The sequence below is a fragment of the Seriola aureovittata genome, chromosome 2, assembly GCF_021018895.1.
Source record: "Seriola aureovittata isolate HTS-2021-v1 ecotype China chromosome 2, ASM2101889v1, whole genome shotgun sequence".
Taxonomy (NCBI): domain Eukaryota; kingdom Metazoa; phylum Chordata; class Actinopteri; order Carangiformes; family Carangidae; genus Seriola; species Seriola aureovittata.
In genome coordinates, this window is record NC_079365.1 from 14,003,750 (window position 1) to 14,022,466 (window position 18,717).

At 41.7% G+C, this 18,717-nt stretch overlaps 1 protein-coding gene across 1 annotated transcript in view; it reads left to right on the forward strand.

Moving 5' to 3' along the window:
• The window catches only part of slc4a8 (solute carrier family 4 member 8), a 33,913-nt gene that overhangs the window by 5,146 nt on the left and 10,050 nt on the right, over positions 1-18,717 (forward strand). Inside the window, exons 2-10 of the mRNA XM_056399422.1 lie at positions 7,503-7,584; positions 11,159-11,311; positions 11,787-11,922; positions 12,964-13,124; positions 15,750-15,926; positions 17,560-17,642; positions 18,076-18,233; positions 18,350-18,437; positions 18,560-18,706. Coding sequence (XP_056255397.1) covers positions 7,503-7,584; positions 11,159-11,311; positions 11,787-11,922; positions 12,964-13,124; positions 15,750-15,926; positions 17,560-17,642; positions 18,076-18,233; positions 18,350-18,437; positions 18,560-18,706 — 1,185 coding nt within the window. The remainder of the gene's footprint in view (positions 1-7,502; positions 7,585-11,158; positions 11,312-11,786; positions 11,923-12,963; positions 13,125-15,749; positions 15,927-17,559; positions 17,643-18,075; positions 18,234-18,349; positions 18,438-18,559; positions 18,707-18,717) is intronic.

Here is an 18,717-nt window from a genome sequence, read left to right on the forward strand (position 1 = left end):
CTCTTCCTTTTCAAACATTCACATCCACCCCTCCCCTGAGTGAAGCGCTGTCACATGTGTTTCTGTGGCAGATTTGCGATGGTGCAACGCTATGAAGGGGCAGCATTAGCCTGCGGCTGTGGCAGCGAGTGCCAACGCTGGCTCTCAGACACAAAGCCCAGTCTGTAAGTGACAGGCCCAGTTGTCTGAGTCAGGATCTGTGTCCCTGCTGTCATTTCAGGGTGCTTCTCTGAGGGGAGGGGAGGGGAAGAGAGAGGGGTCTTCATATACAGAGGAGGAGAGGTGGGGATGGTGGTGTGGGCAGGTAAAACAGGAGACTGCAGGCAAACACCATCAAGAAGAGTAGTAGAAGCTATCTCAAGAGAAATGTTCAACAGGTGTTTTGTTAGATGGATTCAGTAGTGTCAGATATATATCCAAAGACTGGAAAGCCCACGCCGCGCTGCTGATTCATGGCTGCACTTTTATGAATCTACCATTGATTGTTTTACATAGCTGTTAATCTCATTTGGCGATGTAGTTATTGCATTATCAGAGATAAAATCCCCCCCTGATAAATTTGCTCTCATAACAACAATGTGCTCACACAAGTATCATTTCTGCCAGAGTGGTCAACGTCTGTGATGCGTCTGGTCAGCTGTCCCTCTGGATTTCAAGCCTCTTCACAGTAACCACCAGGCCTCAGTCCTCTGGGGCCGGCTCCAACCACAGTCCTGATGGAGGTTTAGGGCATTCTGGCACAGCACATTGATTGCCCCCGCTCAGTCGGGTGACTGGGATGCAAATCATTGCTGCTCTATTAGTTCATGACGACAACCAGTTCAAATTTTTTCACTGTAACGCACTTTGATATAATATCTTCTGATTTTGCTTTAGGTTGTTGCCAAGAAAAACTAGTTTTATCTTCAAGAAATTTTGAGGACGAGTCTTGCATTTCCTGGGCATCAAAGCCATGAACTCAGCACAGGAAGGGAGGGAAATTAAGCTTTAAATGCTGGGGAAAAAAGTTTTGAAGTCATAAAGCAACATTCTGATGTATGATTATTTCTTTTCCTTCATTTTCTGCATCAAAGGGAGGTTTATCAGCATCATAAGTAGGACACTGTGTGCGACTGTACTATTCAGTTCTGCCCTGGGAATCTAACATCTTTCTGGGACAATCTGCCCTGCCAGCGAACGCATCGTGTATTTGTTTAGTTATCAAACGTAGGCGAGTGATAGCATCTCTCTATTTTTGTCTTACATTTTGAGATGTGAGACAAGGGTGCCTAAAGTCTTTCATCATGTGAATCTGTGAAAGGGGCTCAAAAAATACACAAATGCACTGAGTAGAAGGATTAGTTTATGGAAGACGACGTTATTGTCAATAACTAAATAAAATGAGAATGTGTCATTAGACACACAGCGAGTCATGCTGGAATAATCTGGAGGGCCAAACTGAATCTGTTGGGCTGTAGATATTTGTTATGTGCTACTGAAGCAAAAAGTGTTAATTTTTAAATTTATAAGTCGGCCCCCTCAAGTCTTTTGATTTGGCACCATCATGCGCTTCTTTCATATCCAGCCACAGGACAGCTTCAGTGTGTGGTTTCCCATGGGTGGTTACCACTGATATGCCATAGTAAAAGGACAGAAACTCAAGGACAGGCAGCCATTTTGGTGCTAGCTGTCGACTGCTTCTACTACTGCAGCAGTAATCTGTGTGGAAAATTATTTTTGAGTCATAAACCCTCCTGTGCGCTGTGACCGATTCAAAGCTAGAGGACAAGAGCGAAGAACAAGTGATGGTTGCCAGGAGATATTGTCAGGCAGGAAAGCACAAATTATCCACCCTGTCAGTGGAAAATCACGCACATGTGCATGCTTTGAGGGTCACAGATGTGCTCACCCACAGAGAGAGAGCAAACAAAACTTTAAGTGCCGTGGGAGCTTTTTTATTAGCTGAAGCACTTAATGTGACACAAGAGACGTGAGTTGTGAATGACAGGGAACCATTAACCTGTTGGAAAAACACATACCTGCATGAAGTTGCCATTAAGAAGGCGCTGTTAGCGAACTGTGACCAGGGTGACTACGGGCTGTGAGTCATATTGTGTTATGAAGAGCAGGGACTCAGGAGAAGGAACATAATCGTGGCTTGGATGAACAGCATTGTAATCTGATCTCGCCCACTAAAGACGACCTGAAAGAAGATTTTTTTTTTTCTGTTATGCCATTCTCTGAAACACAATTTCGCCCACTCTGTGGTTATAGTTGCTCAATGAATCTCGGGAAAATGATCTCCCTGCTTTTCTGTGTGTGTGTGTGTGTGTGTGTGTGTGTGTGTGTGTGTGTGTGTATGTATGTGTGTGTGTGTGTGTGTGTGTGCGCATGCACACAAATGGATGCAAACTAATTGATGATCTGATGGTCTACTGTCGTTTCTGGGACAAAGAGCTTTTAGAGTCTCTCTCTCCCTCTCTCCCTCTCTCATCCCCTCTGTCTTGTTGTGTGTCTATATGTTTTGTAAAGCTGCAGCAGTTCTAATGGAGCTGACTGCCTCCAGCCTGAGCCCAAACCCACACACTAGAAGCCCTAATTCACCAACCACAGCTGCACTGACTGATAAAACTGTGTGTGTGTGTGTGTGTGTGTGTGTGTGTGTGTGTGTGTGTGTGTGTGTGTGTGTGTTTGTGTGTGTGTGTGTGTGTGTGTGTGTGTGTGTGTGTGTGTGTGTGTGTGTGTGTGTGCAATCCAAAGGGATTGAGTCATAAGACTATTGTTGGCACGGTTGTGGGGAGGGAGGCTCACTCACACATCTTCTGTGCCCAAAAGTAAGAACATGTTGATGTGGTATTGAAGACATGTTATTTTCTATATTAAGTGTAAAGATCCCACTATGTCCAGGTGTGTGTCTGTTAGGGAGCATGGTGGATGGAATTAAAAGTAAACACAACATGTGATTGCTGTAGCTTTTCTTTCAGCTGAAGGAAAGTGAGAAAACATAACTGTAGTATTTGTTTGGATAATTGGTTAAAGGACTATGTGGAGCTGATAATGATAGAACATACAGCCTCAGCTCTCTAAGAAAGTGGTCTAATAAGAGAATGTGTGAAAAAAAAAGACACTCAGTATAGTGATTCTGCCGCATGTAGAATTAATGGATTGTTAATGAGAACTCAAAGAGATATCGCCTTTGGACATCTATGGTTAAGCTTATAAACTATTAATAATTATAAGTTAAGCTTCTTTTTTTGCTACATCACTCCATTCACCCACTGCACCAGCTTGACTAACTTATGTGTTTTTAATAGAGACAGCGCTTGTTAGTAAGATCAAGTCATCGTTGGTCAGCTGTAGGTTCGGGTTTGGTTTTTGTCTTTTCATGATATTAGTTGACAATAAAGAAAATCTAGATCATCACCAGACTTACCCATGAAGCCTGGCTGCATGGTTGTTCATCTTAGTTTACAAATATGAAGTTATGTTATGTATATTATACAGTATTATTAATATTTTCACTTCTAGAAGCAGCGCAGTGCTCGGTACAAGCACCATGTTGCTATACCAGTTATTAGTCAGTGAGTATCTCCACTCGACTAAGTGCTGCTTTAGTTGCACTTTGACAAGGACACGAGAATTTTACATGTAAAAACACATTGTCACTGTCACTTTATCCCTGTATAAACACAATTATAAAACCATGAGTCACAGCCTTTGTTTGGCCCAAGCATGACTTCCTAATTAAGTGGCCTTCTTCTGTAAAAGGACAGAATTGTCTTGGGATAAAGAAGTGCTCAACCGTGGAAACAGAAAGAAATCCCACAGCACTGATATGGTGGAGAGAGTGTGAAAGGACGCAGAGAGGCAGTGCCAGGCCACCCACACCTGTGAATTAACTGGATGTCTTGGATCCCAAATTTGTCTCCAACCACTGTGTGAATCATAAATGGCCGTCTTCGCTGATATAAGAAGGACTGCCGTGAAATTATAACAGAAAGATTTTCAGAGTTGGATTTTGAATTTTTGCTGGTAATAAGGTAAGACATTTATCTGGCTGTACTGCATGTTCATTAGTTTTTTCTTTCCTTATCACAATCGTGCGCTAATATGCTTAGCTGTTCAGGTTTTAACAGCGCTGAGAGGCTAAATGAACGAGACAGAAGATAAGAAACAGCTTAGGGATTTCAGAGATAATGCACGCACACACACACATACACTCACACACACACACAGTACTATCCCCATTTATCACATTTCATAACTGCAGGGAGAAGCCAGCATGATGCAAAAGTGGGATTTTTTATGTCAATAAACTGTGTGTGGTGTTTTGTCAGCCAAACCCCAGGAGAACTAAGAAAAATCACTCCTCGCTCTTGCTGCATACACACATCTTACAGTAATACACACAGTCAAACACATGCACGGGGTACTTTAGTGCAAATGTAGTCTTATGTCCTGAAAAGTTTGAATAAAAGGCCCAATCATTTTCATTACCAGGATATATAGTTTTATGTTTCTCATAAGGTTTTGAACCAGAATAAATGAGGAGCCTGCTCTTAAATGCTGCTCTGACAGACCAAGACATTTTTGTTTCCACTCCACTAAATACAAACTCGCGGCTCTTTCCAGTAGCACCTCAGGAATATAAATTGCAATTATTTTTGCCTTTGTGCCCATCAGCCCAAGAAGCCTGCTGCCTTCGCTATTTGCTGGATATTGAAATGACCTATTACAGTAAAAAACTGCATGACGGAGAGTCTAGATCCTCAGTGTTCACCCTGAAAGGGAAACATATTGAATGGACTCTCATCATTCCAACATACATCTTTTGATGAACACTGAAGAACACAGAAACACACACAGACACACACATGTTCTTCACATGCACAATGGTTAAACTAAAAGGAAACTTGAACTTGTCAGATTATATAATGGTCATGATTAAAGGTCTGCGTTGTTGCTGCAGGTTATGTAAAGTTACTAGGCACTAAGTTAATAACTAACTAACCAACCAACTAACTAACTAAATTAGCACAGCTCAGCTTTGAGTTCTGTTGTTGAACACTAACTCTGATTTGCTCCAGTTCTGTACTGGTGTTATGTTTTCGGGTTGTTTGTCCATCCCATTCTTGTGAGTGTGATATCTCAGTAACACCTTTTATGAAGTTTCTTCCACACAAACATTCACTTAGACTCAAAGATGAAATGATTAGAATTTGGTGGTCAAAGGTCAAAGTTCAAGGTCATGGTGACCTCACGTTCTTGTGTATTGGAAACAGCCAGAGGGAATTTCATTATATCTGTACCAAACATTCTCTTAGACTCAAGGATGAGCTGATGAGAATTTGGTGGTCAAAGGTCAAAGGTCACTGTGACCTCACAAAACCCCATAACTTGTGCATAACTCACAAGTTTATGTGCTGATTATCTCACAATTTAACACAAATCTTGGATAGGACAAAATGGTGTTGTGATGACAAGTAATTTATATTGAAATGGTCAAAGGTCAACTTCACTGTGACATCACAATGTTCTGCAAAAACATTTCTGGTCATTATTCAGTGCTCAGGAAGGGGAGATTGTGACCGTATTTCCTGCAACTTGGCTGGTTGGCGGAGGCATACAGCTGTGAGGGGGTGATTCTAGTTCTGCAAATGTCCATTTAGTCATCACAAATAATTAATTACCAAATTGATTTTTTTTTTTTCAAAAAGATTCAAGTTCACATTCTGCACTGTTAGTCGTTTTTTAAAGTGTGGGTGTAGATATTTCAATGTGACAGCCAATTCTGTATCCACCACCCTTTCACACATCCAGCACATACAGATCATTTGTTCACACAGAGTGGGCATGTATTTCTAGGGAGCTGCATTTATTTAATTAATGTGTGTGTGTGTGTGTGTGTGTGTGTGTGTGTATGTAGCTATTGGCATACACTGTGGAATTGTACTACCCTCAACTATTTGCATTTATTTATAGATTTTAGCTACTGATTTTATATGTAGCAGCTCAGCTGGTTTTACATATTGGTGACGCTGGTTTCAGCCGTTACACTCCAAGCGGCTGGAACATCCTTCCAGAAGATCTGAGAGGAGCTGAATACACTGATATTTTTAAAGATAAACTGTAAGCTATTCAGTCTGCTTTCATGTAGTGTTTTATAAATTTATGGTTTTAGTATTTACTTATTTTATTTATTATCATCAGTGTTATTTATTTTATATTCTGTTTTGTTTTATCAACATTTTATAGTTGATCATTATTTATTGTATTCTAGTTTTGATTCTGTTTTACTTTAATCAATTTATTTTGTGTAGTATTGCTAATTTAATTTAATTTTCATTTTTCATTGCATTTATTAATCTTAACTACCCATTTATGATGGGAGTGAGTGAGTGAGAGAGTGTGTGTGTGTGTGTGTGTGGGGGGGGGGTCCTCTAAATCCTTGTTTAACATCCTACCTTTTGTCAATCACTTGTAAAGCACTTTAAATTGCATTTGACTTGTTTAAAGTGCTATGTAAATAAAGTTTGATCGATCGATTGATTAATTGACTGATATGCTCACATGTGTAGCATCCAGCAGCCGGATGTGTGTTGTAGTCTGACCTGTGTCAGAGCTTAATTTTTTATCGTATGATTTACACTTTGCCGAAGTGCTGCACACTGACTGTTTCAAAAGCATGTGCGAGGCTGTCAGAAATCAGAAAGTGAAGATTTACTGTTGCACACGCTTGTGCTGAGGAATTTCAGTCAGAGACAACGAAGCAGCAGTCACCCTGGAGTCACTGTAGAGGTTCCTGCAGTCCTCTGCCCTCATTATCCGAGGCCTTATACATGACGACGGATAACACACACCACTGCACATGAGCAAACAGCGCTGTTTCTGAGAAAGCCTTGTCACTGGATAGTAACACCCAGTAACATCCTGCGGCAGTCTGCAAACAGCAGCACCACTGACGGATGTGGTGCTCTGCTAATTTGACTTGATTTGATTTCCCCTGGATAGTAGAGCCTAGCAAATTCTCCAACTGATTCCTGCTCTGTTTACTTACCTCTGGCTGTGTGTGTGTGTGTGTGTGTGTGTGTGTGTGTGTGTGTGTGTGTGTGTGTGTGTGTGTGTGTGTGTGTGTGTGTGTGTGTGTGTGTGTGTGTGTTTGTATCTGCGCGTGTGTGTGTGTGCCTGTCCTCTGTGTGTCCGTGCCAGACAGTCTGAGAATAGACTGTCTGGAATTTGAAGCTCATTGTTGAAAAGCTTTTGCCAGTTTGACCAATTAACAGCTCTGTTACAGTGTCAGTAGTTTGTCCTTAACAGGACACAGTGAGCCTTTCAGGTTTTCTTTGATCTTGAGGGGCTGGAAGTGTCCTGAACACCACTACAAGGTGTTGAACATTTCCCCTAAGAACAATATGGCCGCTGGGGACAGAGGGCATTGTAAAGAAACTTACTGTCTGCACTGAAAATCACTCGAAAGGACATTATACTTACACATGCCTTTTGTGTGTCTGTGTGTCCATTAGAGGCCAGATGAGGAGGTGGTGGTGGACCAGGGAGGCACGAGCTCAGTACTGAACATCCACTATGAGAAGGAGGAACTAGAAGGTGAGTAACTTCCACAGTTGGAGAAAGTAGTCAACCCCTTTACTTAAAGCACCTGTGTGTAAAATATGTATGTGATTATTTCAACTGCTTTTTTTTCCCAATGAATATTCATTGAGTTTTGTTATTTTTTTAACAACAACAAAACAGCAATAACAACAAAGAGCTCAGCACAACATTGGCCCACACAATCGGCAGTAATACAAATGACAGTTAGAAATCTATGGTGAAGAAAAAAACAAATAGATAAATAATAATGAAAACATTAAAGCAACACTTTTGCCCCTCCCTTTCCTTAAGTAAGAATAGAAGCCGCAAATTATTAAAATGATGATCATAATCATAATAAAATGAATAGAAAATAAAATCAGCTGATTCGGTATAAAAGACAGGGTACAACAGGTGTGGCTCATAATTACGCAAGAGTAATATTTGAAAGTGTTGAGGCCACTGTAGCATTTGAAAAGTTGAGATATGGAGTCCGTGTCCTCATAAACTGTTCCTTTGATTGAACCACACAGGTCAAGTATTCAAGAGAAAAACATTCCATAATGATCTTAGGCCAGTTTTCTGTAGTAGGAGGTTTGTCATTTATCCATGACATAAATATATTCTTCCTTGTAGCATATGCAAGGACGTCATACAGTCTGACAGAACTAGCACCATTTCAAACTGCTTTTGATGACAAAATTTTAATTCTCAATTTTGAATAAGGCTTTCTTGTTACATTATTAGTTGAATTATAGGCCATGATTAAATAGAAGGCTTTGCTTGCTTGCTTTTTTTTTATTGTTTGCTTACACTCCCCCAGTCAATTCACTTTATATTTTAGATGTGTTTAGGAGTGTTAAGTTTCCCTGTTTATTGCACAGTTAGTCAGTAACACACAGAGAACACAAAAGGGTGCGACTGGAGGAGCACATTTGTTTCTTCGAAGTATAATTCAGCACTGAAGCTGCTGCTCGGCTTTCTAAGGGCTCAGACTTTCAGCCATGCTGCACTTATCCACATCTAAATCAGTGTTGTCACTGCAGGTGTTTTGCCATTTACAGCTGATGGAAATTCTGGCATATCACTGATTAAGGATTGACCAGTGGAGTGGCATGCTTTCAAACCATCGTGCAGCTGTTGATTTACCCTTTAACCACATTCTCTGTAGGGATTTGGCTCATTTCCTTAAAGCACCAGCAAGCAGATAAATCTCTGTTTCTGCATTTCCACCGCAGAGCTCTGGTATTCGTTGATTTTCAGCTTTGACAAAATTGACCAAATTCTTTTCCAAACAGTGGCTTGGCAACAACATGTTCATAATGAATAGTGCGCCTCGCATCTCACCGAGCAATCTGTCACCAGTGACCTTCACAGCTGCAGTTTGCATTTCAGCTTGAGAAAAATGTATTCTGCACATTAACACCATGAATCATACTTTACAGCTGTTTGACATGTAGAAAGTTTTTTTTTTGTAATATGACTGCATTCATCAGTGCTTTCCTGTCCAATGCAGTGGAATCGAAGTATTGACATCTAACTGATGGGAATTATTTTTTCAAAGTTGCACTTCAAGATCGTATACATACTGCATCCAATTATCTTCCACCACAGGTGACCTGACCTCACTCAGCCTTCAGCAGGTCTCACAAGTCTCATAAATGTTTTATGTGACTAAACAGTGTGATGGAGCAAAGTTTTTTCCATGATTAAGTCATTTCAAAGGTGTGTGTGTGTGTGTGTGTGTGTGTGTGTGTGTGTGTGTGTGTGTGTGTATTGCTTTGACGCCATGGGGATGTTATATTGTCTCCTTCGCCAGTGGAGATGAATACAGCTAAAACATTAATAATGGATCCTCCATCTATTCAGAGGAGGCTTGGGGGAGGGAGGGTTGGGGGTCATCTGTCATCATAGTTGGGGAACAGGTGTGTGTGTTTGTGTGTGTGTGTGTGTGTGTGTGTGTGTGTGTGTGTGTCACTTGGCCCATTATCACTACAGGGATAATACCATGTTTAGTGATGGAACACTCAGACTGAGCTCAGTAGCTTTGTATCCTCATTGCACCCCAAGGTATTTTTGTCACGCAGAAACAAACACACACCCATGCACACACACACACACACACACACACACACACACACACACACACACACACATACACGTCAAACTGCCTCAACTCTCGATCAAGTTTATTTATAATAATTTCCCAAACCTATTTGTTTAATTTTCTATTTTTTTGACTGCTCATTCTTTAATTGTAGAAGTCTCTGCTTTGATATCCAAATAAAACTCCATTGCTGTCAGTGTCACAAATATTCAGCCTCTTGTTAACACAGCATGTTGCACTCAACATTGAATGCACTGATGATAATTACAGATGGCAGTGGTTGAGATTAATGTGGGGCAGGAAGCAGACTGTTGTTCCCAGATACTCCCTGTGGAGTTTCAGGCCAACACCTAACACTCAGTTTAATGACTTTCACTTTCAGTCACTTTAACCATCTGAGCCTAGAAACCACAGTGCACCCTATTCAGCTCTGCTTTACCCCAGTAGCAGCTCCCTTCCCTGTCCAATTCTCTTTTATTCTTCTGAGGGTTTTTTTTTTTTCAGTTTTTCCATCTAGACAGCAGGGAGATGCCAGATTTAGCTTCAGTTTATTATGATTTTAAATGATCTCATCAGAAAGGCCGAAATAACTATTTATTTTGTTTGGACAAAATTACGCAAACACCACAATCCAATGACAGGAAAGGGATGTATGCTGAGTTTAAAAACGATCCCAATGAGTTCAACAGAAAGTATGTGGGACAGACTGGAGTCACTTGCCAAACTGCCACACAGGATACAGATATTACTACAGCCATAATTAATACTGACGAAATGTGAATGTTTCTTGGACGTTGCCAAGACATGTACTAAAAAGCCTGAGTTCAAAACCACATTTGGTAAAAATGCAACCCAAAATTGAAGAGTTGATCTGCTAAATAAATACTTACCAATCTCACGAGGCCAAACACATATTCAAACATGACAGGCACGATGTTTTGGTTGGGACTCTTGTCAGCTAAAGGCTTAGAAATGGCCACAGAAAACTAAAATAGAAAAATGTTGTCTAAACTGACCTTGTCCTTGTTTAAATAGCGATATTTAAATATACAGAGTTCAGAACGAGAATCTCATCAGACAACAGGCAGCCTTATTCTTTATTACTTTAGTATTTATATATAATTAAGTACTATTTATTTTATCATGTATCCCCTTGAGATGCGGTTACTGAGCTCTCCTTTATTGCCCTTTATATGATCATGATGAGGTTTAATGTGTTTTCTAATGCTATGTTGACTGACTGACTGTATTTGTCATATAAATTTTGGTTTCACTGAAAATACTCAAATACAAGGCAAGAGAAAAACATTTAAGCTATAAATGGACGAAGTAGACAATAATGATTGTATTACAGTAAAATGTGACAAAATGACAGTAAGAGTGTATAAAGAGTGACAGAGTGTATAAAGACAAAAAAGACAGAGTGTATAAAAGCATTACCCCATGATAAAAATTAAATGACTTCTCTCGCCTCTCTTCCAGGCCACAGGACTCTGTTTGTGGGGGTTCGGATGCCCAGGCAGAGCCACCGTCACCACAAGGCTCATGGCTCTCGCCACCGCAAGAAAGAAAAAAGGTCAGGGAGTACTGCAACACAGCAAAGCGAGGGAACCGAGACGACCACCTCCACTCATGGTAACACACACACACACACACACACACACGCAAGCGCAAAACCTCTTCTTAGGCTTCCCTTTTTTTTCTCATCTCACACAAGCATTTATTAGTCAGAGAGCAACTTTGGTCATGGCTCAGCGTAGAACACACAGAGTAGTTAGTGGTTGTTAAACACAGCCTATCAATACTGTAGGCATTTCACACACGCACACACAAAGCACTCCAGGCCAAAATTGACACGGCCACTAATTAGCTACCAAAGAGCAGGAACTAGTCAGCATATAGCATGTGTGTGCGTGTGTGTGCGCACGCATGTGGTTAGAGACATTTGTGTATATGAGAGTGTGTATGTTTTTTGTGGTCTTGTCTGTATGTCTTTATCTGGACCCAGAAGTCATTTAAAAGGCATGTAATGACGTAAGTAAGGAGCATTGTGTTTTGGTAAAAGCCTTTTGAGAACCACAGCTCACCTCTCATCCTGTCACCTCATCAGACACGCCGTCACAGAGGGTCCAGTTTATTCTGGGCACAGAGGAGGATGCTGAACATGTGGCCCACGAGCTGTTCACTGAGCTGGATGAGATCTGTGTGAAGGATGGCAAGGATGCTGAGTGGAAGGAAACAGCCAGGTCAGTATCTCCACTGGGAGCTGTTGGCAACAAAGCCTGGCAATAAATACTCTGACAGCCCGGCAACTCTACAGCCGTGCTCCTATGAAAACTGTACAGTGTAAAAGTGGTAGTTACATTTAAAGCTTAGTGGATCATTTTTTGGTAGGTTTGCTCAAGGTAAAAAAGCTCCAAAGAGAGAAATGAACATTGAGATCACATCACATTGAAGACAATGTGATCTCATTAGTGCTGATCAAATGCCAAATCTCAGATTCACAGGCTGATGTCAGACCTTTCCCTGATATTGTTTGGTTGACATTTATGTCATTACATCTTTCCCCGGGAGGAAATGTTCTTAATCACAATGCAAATTATGTAGAGCTGATTTGTGTGTGGGAAAACATTTCTTTTTAAAGTCCCCTGGTCCACAAGATCCCTTGAGTTAGACTTAATCTTAAAACACAGTTCTTTGCTGAGACAGGAAACCTCATGCGATGCACTCCTACTTACAGTGAAGTGTAGGAGTAACATTTTCAGAGCAACTGTGAAGTGATCATGTGATTGATGTCATGTAGGACTAGCCATTTACACCGTATCTGCCATATAACCTCTTTAGAAAAAATGTCTGAAATAGAAACAAAAAGAAAATCAACTGGAGCAGGAAGTAAAGTCTGCTGCTGATAGATAAATCACATCAGAGAAAACATAGAATGAGGAGAATTTAGAGATAAAAGATTGCAAACAAAATTAATGCCAGCTTTATTCTTGTTGTTAGCACTGCTAATAATGCGAATGAATGTTCAAATGAAAGGCAAATAATCGGCTAAACTGCCTTATTCTGTGCTTTATATAATTCATTATTCATCATGAGCAGTGATTCTTTGTAACACTCATGCAGAGGATGTGTGCTCACCTCTTTGTCTGCACTGGTGTCATCCAACTAAAGAGACCTCTGCAGCTCACTTTCCTTACATTTAAGAGCAGTCTTTAAGTTGGGAGAAATTTGACAAATAGCAAACTTTCACTTTAAGGAGTTTAACAAGCACTGATCTCTTTCAGGTGGCTGAAGTTTGAGGAAGACGTGGAGGACGGCGGTGAGAGGTGGAGCAAGCCTTACGTTGCTACTCTCTCCCTGCACAGCCTGTTTGAGCTCCGCAGTTGCATCATCAACGGCAGCGTGTTGCTTGACATGCATGCTGACTGCATCGAAGAGATTGCCGGTGAGACTCTTTCCAGCTAACATATTAAACGTCTCAGTACCAGAGTGCTATTTTAAAGAGCAATCCATCACCCAAATTTTAAATGATCTGAAAATCCCAGGATCATTTTAGCACTCACAAGCGATCCTATAAGGCCATTACAAGAAATCAGTTTGTTTCATTGTGTAAGCGACTGATGTTGCTTCTTCAAATGGTAACTGTATTTCACTTCGCAATTTATTTTCCTGTCTTTCTCTTTCTTGCTCTCTGAAGTCACTTCTTGCCCCTGTCCTTGACCAAATATTAAACTGACTGATATAAAACAGGCTCTATATCTCAGACGAAACGCTTGTTTCATGTCTATTACAAATCCATTTATCCTCCTCAGAGAGGAGACACACATACCGTACAGGCCTGAGGGGAGCATCGTCACTGTGCTGGATGCAAAAACACACAAACACAAAGACACACACACACACACACACACACACACACACACACACACACACACACACACGCACACACACACAAACTAAGTTGTCAATCATAGAAAAGTTCTCACAGTCTTTCAAATCATTTCTTACCACGACACACCGCAGCCTGTATGTTTAAACTGTGCTTGTGTGATGAAGGTGAACAAACCTTTCAGCTGTGAGTCTTCACTTCTGCACTGGGTTGGTTGTGTTTTGCTAGAATAACGTCACTGAACCAAGAAGACTCCTGAACTTCTGTTGAACCTGATTTACATAAAATCTACAATTAGACAACGCTGCTACCACAGTCCACACTCATTTGCATGCAAGTATGCAATTAACTACACACAACTATTTGCATGCAAAGGAATACTTGTGTGACCGGATAAGCACTGTCCGTGTACGCCCATGAGTGTGAAAATGACCACAGTCTGTACACACACACACACACACACAACACACACACACACACACAGAGAGAGGTTAGTGTCTGATAGGAAAATGCGAATAAATATTTGCATATGTATGGCATGTACCTGACATCCATTTCCCCCCCCACACACACACACACACACACACACACACACACACACACATGCACACACAAACATACACACACATGCACGCACACACACATGCAGTACAAAGGGATAAACCCACAATGGTCAAGGCTCTCCATCTCTCAGTCTTCCTCATGGTCAGACTGTGGCAGGTTTACAATGTGAACAGCCTTGTTGCCTGCACTCATTCCTCTTCTCCAACTCTCCACCTCGTCTCACTTCCCTCTCTTCTCCATGTGACTCCTGCCAGCAGCACCTGGACTCCAAACGGTAGCCAGCATGGTTAGAAAAAAAAAGAGGAAAAAAAGTTTGTTATTTATTTACTTGGAAGTTTATTTTTGAAAGTTAACCAAACTGAGACCAAGAGAATGTAACAAAATGCATATTCAAACCCTCACCATCCACAATGTATGAAAAAAAAACCGTGATACTGAAACACAAGAATAGGCCTCTGTAGCCCAAAAGACCTATTAGAGTCTAATTCTTTTAAACTCTTTCCTTAATTGTGAACATAATAAGAATAACTTTGTGAAAAGATATATACATTTCACAGATGGTGTGGCTGAATGTCGATCTCCCTGCTCTATACATCAACCTGGTATCCAAATAATTCAGTCAAGCTCTTATCACTTCAAAATTTCATTATCATTTCAAAAAACTCTGACATTTGACTAATAACACTGAAATTGTATTAGAAAGTATCTTACTTGATTAAAAGGAACAACAAAGTGTGTGAGCACAACAATAAAGGAGGCTGTGTACACCAGTTCTTTGAGCATGCTGTGATATTAGTGAATGTATCCTGTTGTGAAATGAGTAACTGACGGTCGTCTCTCTGATGATAGACTGGAGGAGGCAGAGCAGCTGTTATCGTGTCAAATTAAAAATAACTTGATCTATCTCAAGCCTGTGGAGAGTGAGTGGAGGCTCCATTAGATGTACATTGTGAGTTTTGCCTCTTTTGTGCCACTGTCCCTATTAACATGGCTGATTATCATCCAACACATTAGCGCTGGCCTTGAAGTGTGCTCAGAATAAATGAAGGTACCGCAGTGTATGTGTGTGTGCATGTGTGTGTGTGTGTGTGCGTGTGTGCGTGTGTGTCTGATTGACTGTCCAGGAGGAAAGGAAGGAAAGAAGGAAGGAAAGATCCAGAGCTGACTCAGCAAGTCAGTGCAAAAAAGAAAAGGACTGGGGGAAGGAGAGAGAAGGAGAGAGCAGCAGCGGTGAGGGGAAAGAGATGGGGAGATGCTGATTATCCGCCAGAGTCCCACATGACCAGTTATGTTGGACACATATTGACCTAACCCTTCCAACACACACCTTCTGCTCTGCACTGAGCCTTAACATATCGAGAGAAGCCTGAGCAGATTACTGCATATTTATTTCAAATACAGCAATTAGTGGAAAACAACTATTTAAGAAGGTTTAATTGATGAGCCATTGGGATTCCTTATTAACTAGGTTATTTATGCAGTTTTATAAATGGAGTAAAGCTCAGAGCCAAAAACACATGTATATTGTGTAAATAAAATCTGTCTGATGCCACTGATCAGTGAACAGTCTGATGATACTCTGATGTCAGGGTTTATGGGTTTCTCCATGTGTTGCAGACATGGTGCTGGACCACCAGGAGGCATCCCATGAGCTGGATGACAGCGTGAGAGTAAAGGTGCGTGAGGCTCTGCTGAAGAGACACCACCACCAGAACGAGAAGAAGAAGAACCTGATTCCCATCGTACGCTCCATCACAGAGGGAACCCGCAAACAGTCAGAGCCCCATCTGACAGGTGGGTTTCATACTGTATATAACACATGCAATTACATGTTGCACATATACATTTCTGGTCGGTCTTTGTCAGAAGTTTATCAGAATGGATCATTTTGGTATAAATCCAATTCAAATTCAATCCAGTGTCATGAATTTAAATTAGAATTACTTTTGTTCTGTTACAGAATCAGTGTAAAATCATACACTGATCAGCCACAATGTTAAAACCACTGACAGGTGAAGTGAATAACATTGATTATCACATTACAATGGCACCTGTCAAGGGCTGGGGTATATTAGACAGCGGGTGAACATTCAGTTCTTGTAGTTGATGTGTTGGAACCATGAAAAATGGGCAAGTGACTTTGACAGTGATGGTTTGACAACAGGGTCAGACCCAACTCCAAAACAGCAGGTTTTGCAGGGTGTGGAGCGGACCTGTAGAACAAACTGCTGAACAAGTTAATACTGGCTATGATTAGAAAGGTGTCAGAACTCACAGTGCATTGCAGCTTGGTTGCATATGGGGAGTACCTGTGCTGACCCCTGTCCACTGCCGAAAGTACGTACAAGAGGCAGGTGAGTGTTAGAACTGGACCATGGAGCAATGGAAGAAAGTGGCCTGGTCTGATGAATCATGTTCATCAATCATGTTTAAAATCGTGTGGACGGCTGGGTGCCTGTGCTCCATTAACCTGGGGAAGAGATAGCAGCAGGATGCGCTATGCGAAGAAGGAAAGCTGGCGGAGGCAGTGTGATGCTCTGGGGAATGTTCTGGGTCCTGGCTTTCATGTGGGTGTCACTTTGACACGTACCACCTACCTAGACCAAGTACCGCCCCTTCATGGAAACAGTTTTTCCTGATGGCTGTGGCCTCTTTCAGTAGGATAACGCGCCCTGCCACACTAGTGTTTGAGGAACATGACAAAAAGTTGAAGGTGTTGACTGAAATTCCAAATTCTAAATTCGATCCAGCATCTGTGGGATGTGTTGGAGAAACAAATCTGATCCATGGAGGCCCCACCTCACAAATCACATGTCTTAAAGGATCTGATGATAACGTCTTGATGTCTGATACCACCAGACACTTTCTGGGGGTCTTGTGGAGCCTACGCCTGGACAAGTCAAAGCTGTTTTCGGCACCTACACAATCTTAGGCAGGTGGATTTACTGTCGTGGCTGATCTGCGCATAATCCTATAAATATCATGTCAGTCTGAGTCGACTTGGAATTTCTTCAGTCGGACAGCTCTGTTTGATTTAAGATCACATACGATTTCTTATCAGAATCATGGAGGGAGAAAAACTAGGGAATAAAAGAAGACAGGAAGAAAATAAAAGCAACAAAACAAAGTGTCTCAACAGTGACACTACTTTCAGGGACAGACTGCCAAAAAGCATTTGACCGCTCCTGAGCAATTGGGAGATATATGAGCAACTAAGCAATACTGCCTTCCTAATTCACTTTGCAGTTGGCAGGCCAATAAATATATGCACTGATTCTCTCTCTCCCTCTCTTTCCCTCCCTCTCTCTCTCAAACACACACACACACACACGCACACATACACACGCACACACACACACACACACACACACACACACACACATATATTTATGTATGCACATGTACGGCCACACTCTTGTTGTCACAGCCACATCTCCACAGCCTCCTCCAGCCACAGAACCATCTAAGAACGGTGCTGGACATGATAGCGCCCAGGTGGACCTCAGCAAGGTAAAGCAGATGTGTGCAGTCTCACAGCAGTAGTGATAGATGTATTTTGGTTGTGCAGTGCCATCGGCACTGTGCATGCAGCTGTCGCACTCTGCTAATCAATGTTTGCCTGAGCCCTCAACAATAATCAACTAGGTCACATAGTGCCCCCTAGGAAACAACAGGGGAACTACATTTGTTTAAAGTTGACCCTACAGCAACAGCCGATCACTGCAAAACTCTAAAGCACAACCAGAAAGCCAACACAGATAAAAGTTTCCATTTAGCCATTAAATTCCACCTGGGACTTTGAGTGCATATATGCTCAGTTTCATATCCCTAGCACTGAAATGCTAGCTAGTTTCCCTGGCATTAGGCTGCACCTGTAGCGGGAGAGCTTTATGCACAATTTTTGTAATCTTGATCAATACTAACTTCTGCCTTGTCTCACCAGGTGGATATGCACTTCATGAAGAAGATCCCAGAAGGCGCAGAGGCCTCCAATGTGTTGGTGGGAGAGCTGGACTTCCTTGAGAGGCCCATTGTGGCCTTTGTCCGCCTCTCCCCTGCTGTGCTGCTCAGCGGCCTCACTGAGGTGCCCATACCCACCAGGTAGACAGCTACAGCTCTATAAACAATGGTTTAGCTATGAATTCAAATTACTATATGTCAATTCAATAATCCGGGAACGATTTACATACTCGAAATTGTCTACTGACAAATATCAGGTTCCTCTTCATTCTCCTGGGCCCAGATGGAAAGGCTCAGCAATACCATGAAATTGGACGCTCCATGGCAACCATTATGACAGATGAAGTAAGAGGATCTGTCAATTAAAATCTAGTTTCAGAGACTTCCACAGTGCAAATTAAATCTCAACATCTGTCTTGCAAAGGCAGGCAGTTAAGTTTCCTCTGTCCTTCACAACTCTACTCCAGATCTTCCATGATGTAGCGTACAAGGCAAAGGACAGAGGTGACCTGCTGGCTGGAATAGATGAATTCCTTGACCAGGTGACTGTCCTGCCACCGGGAGAGTGGGACCCCTCCATCCGCATCGAGCCTCCTAAGAATGTCCCCTCTCAGGTACACAGCTA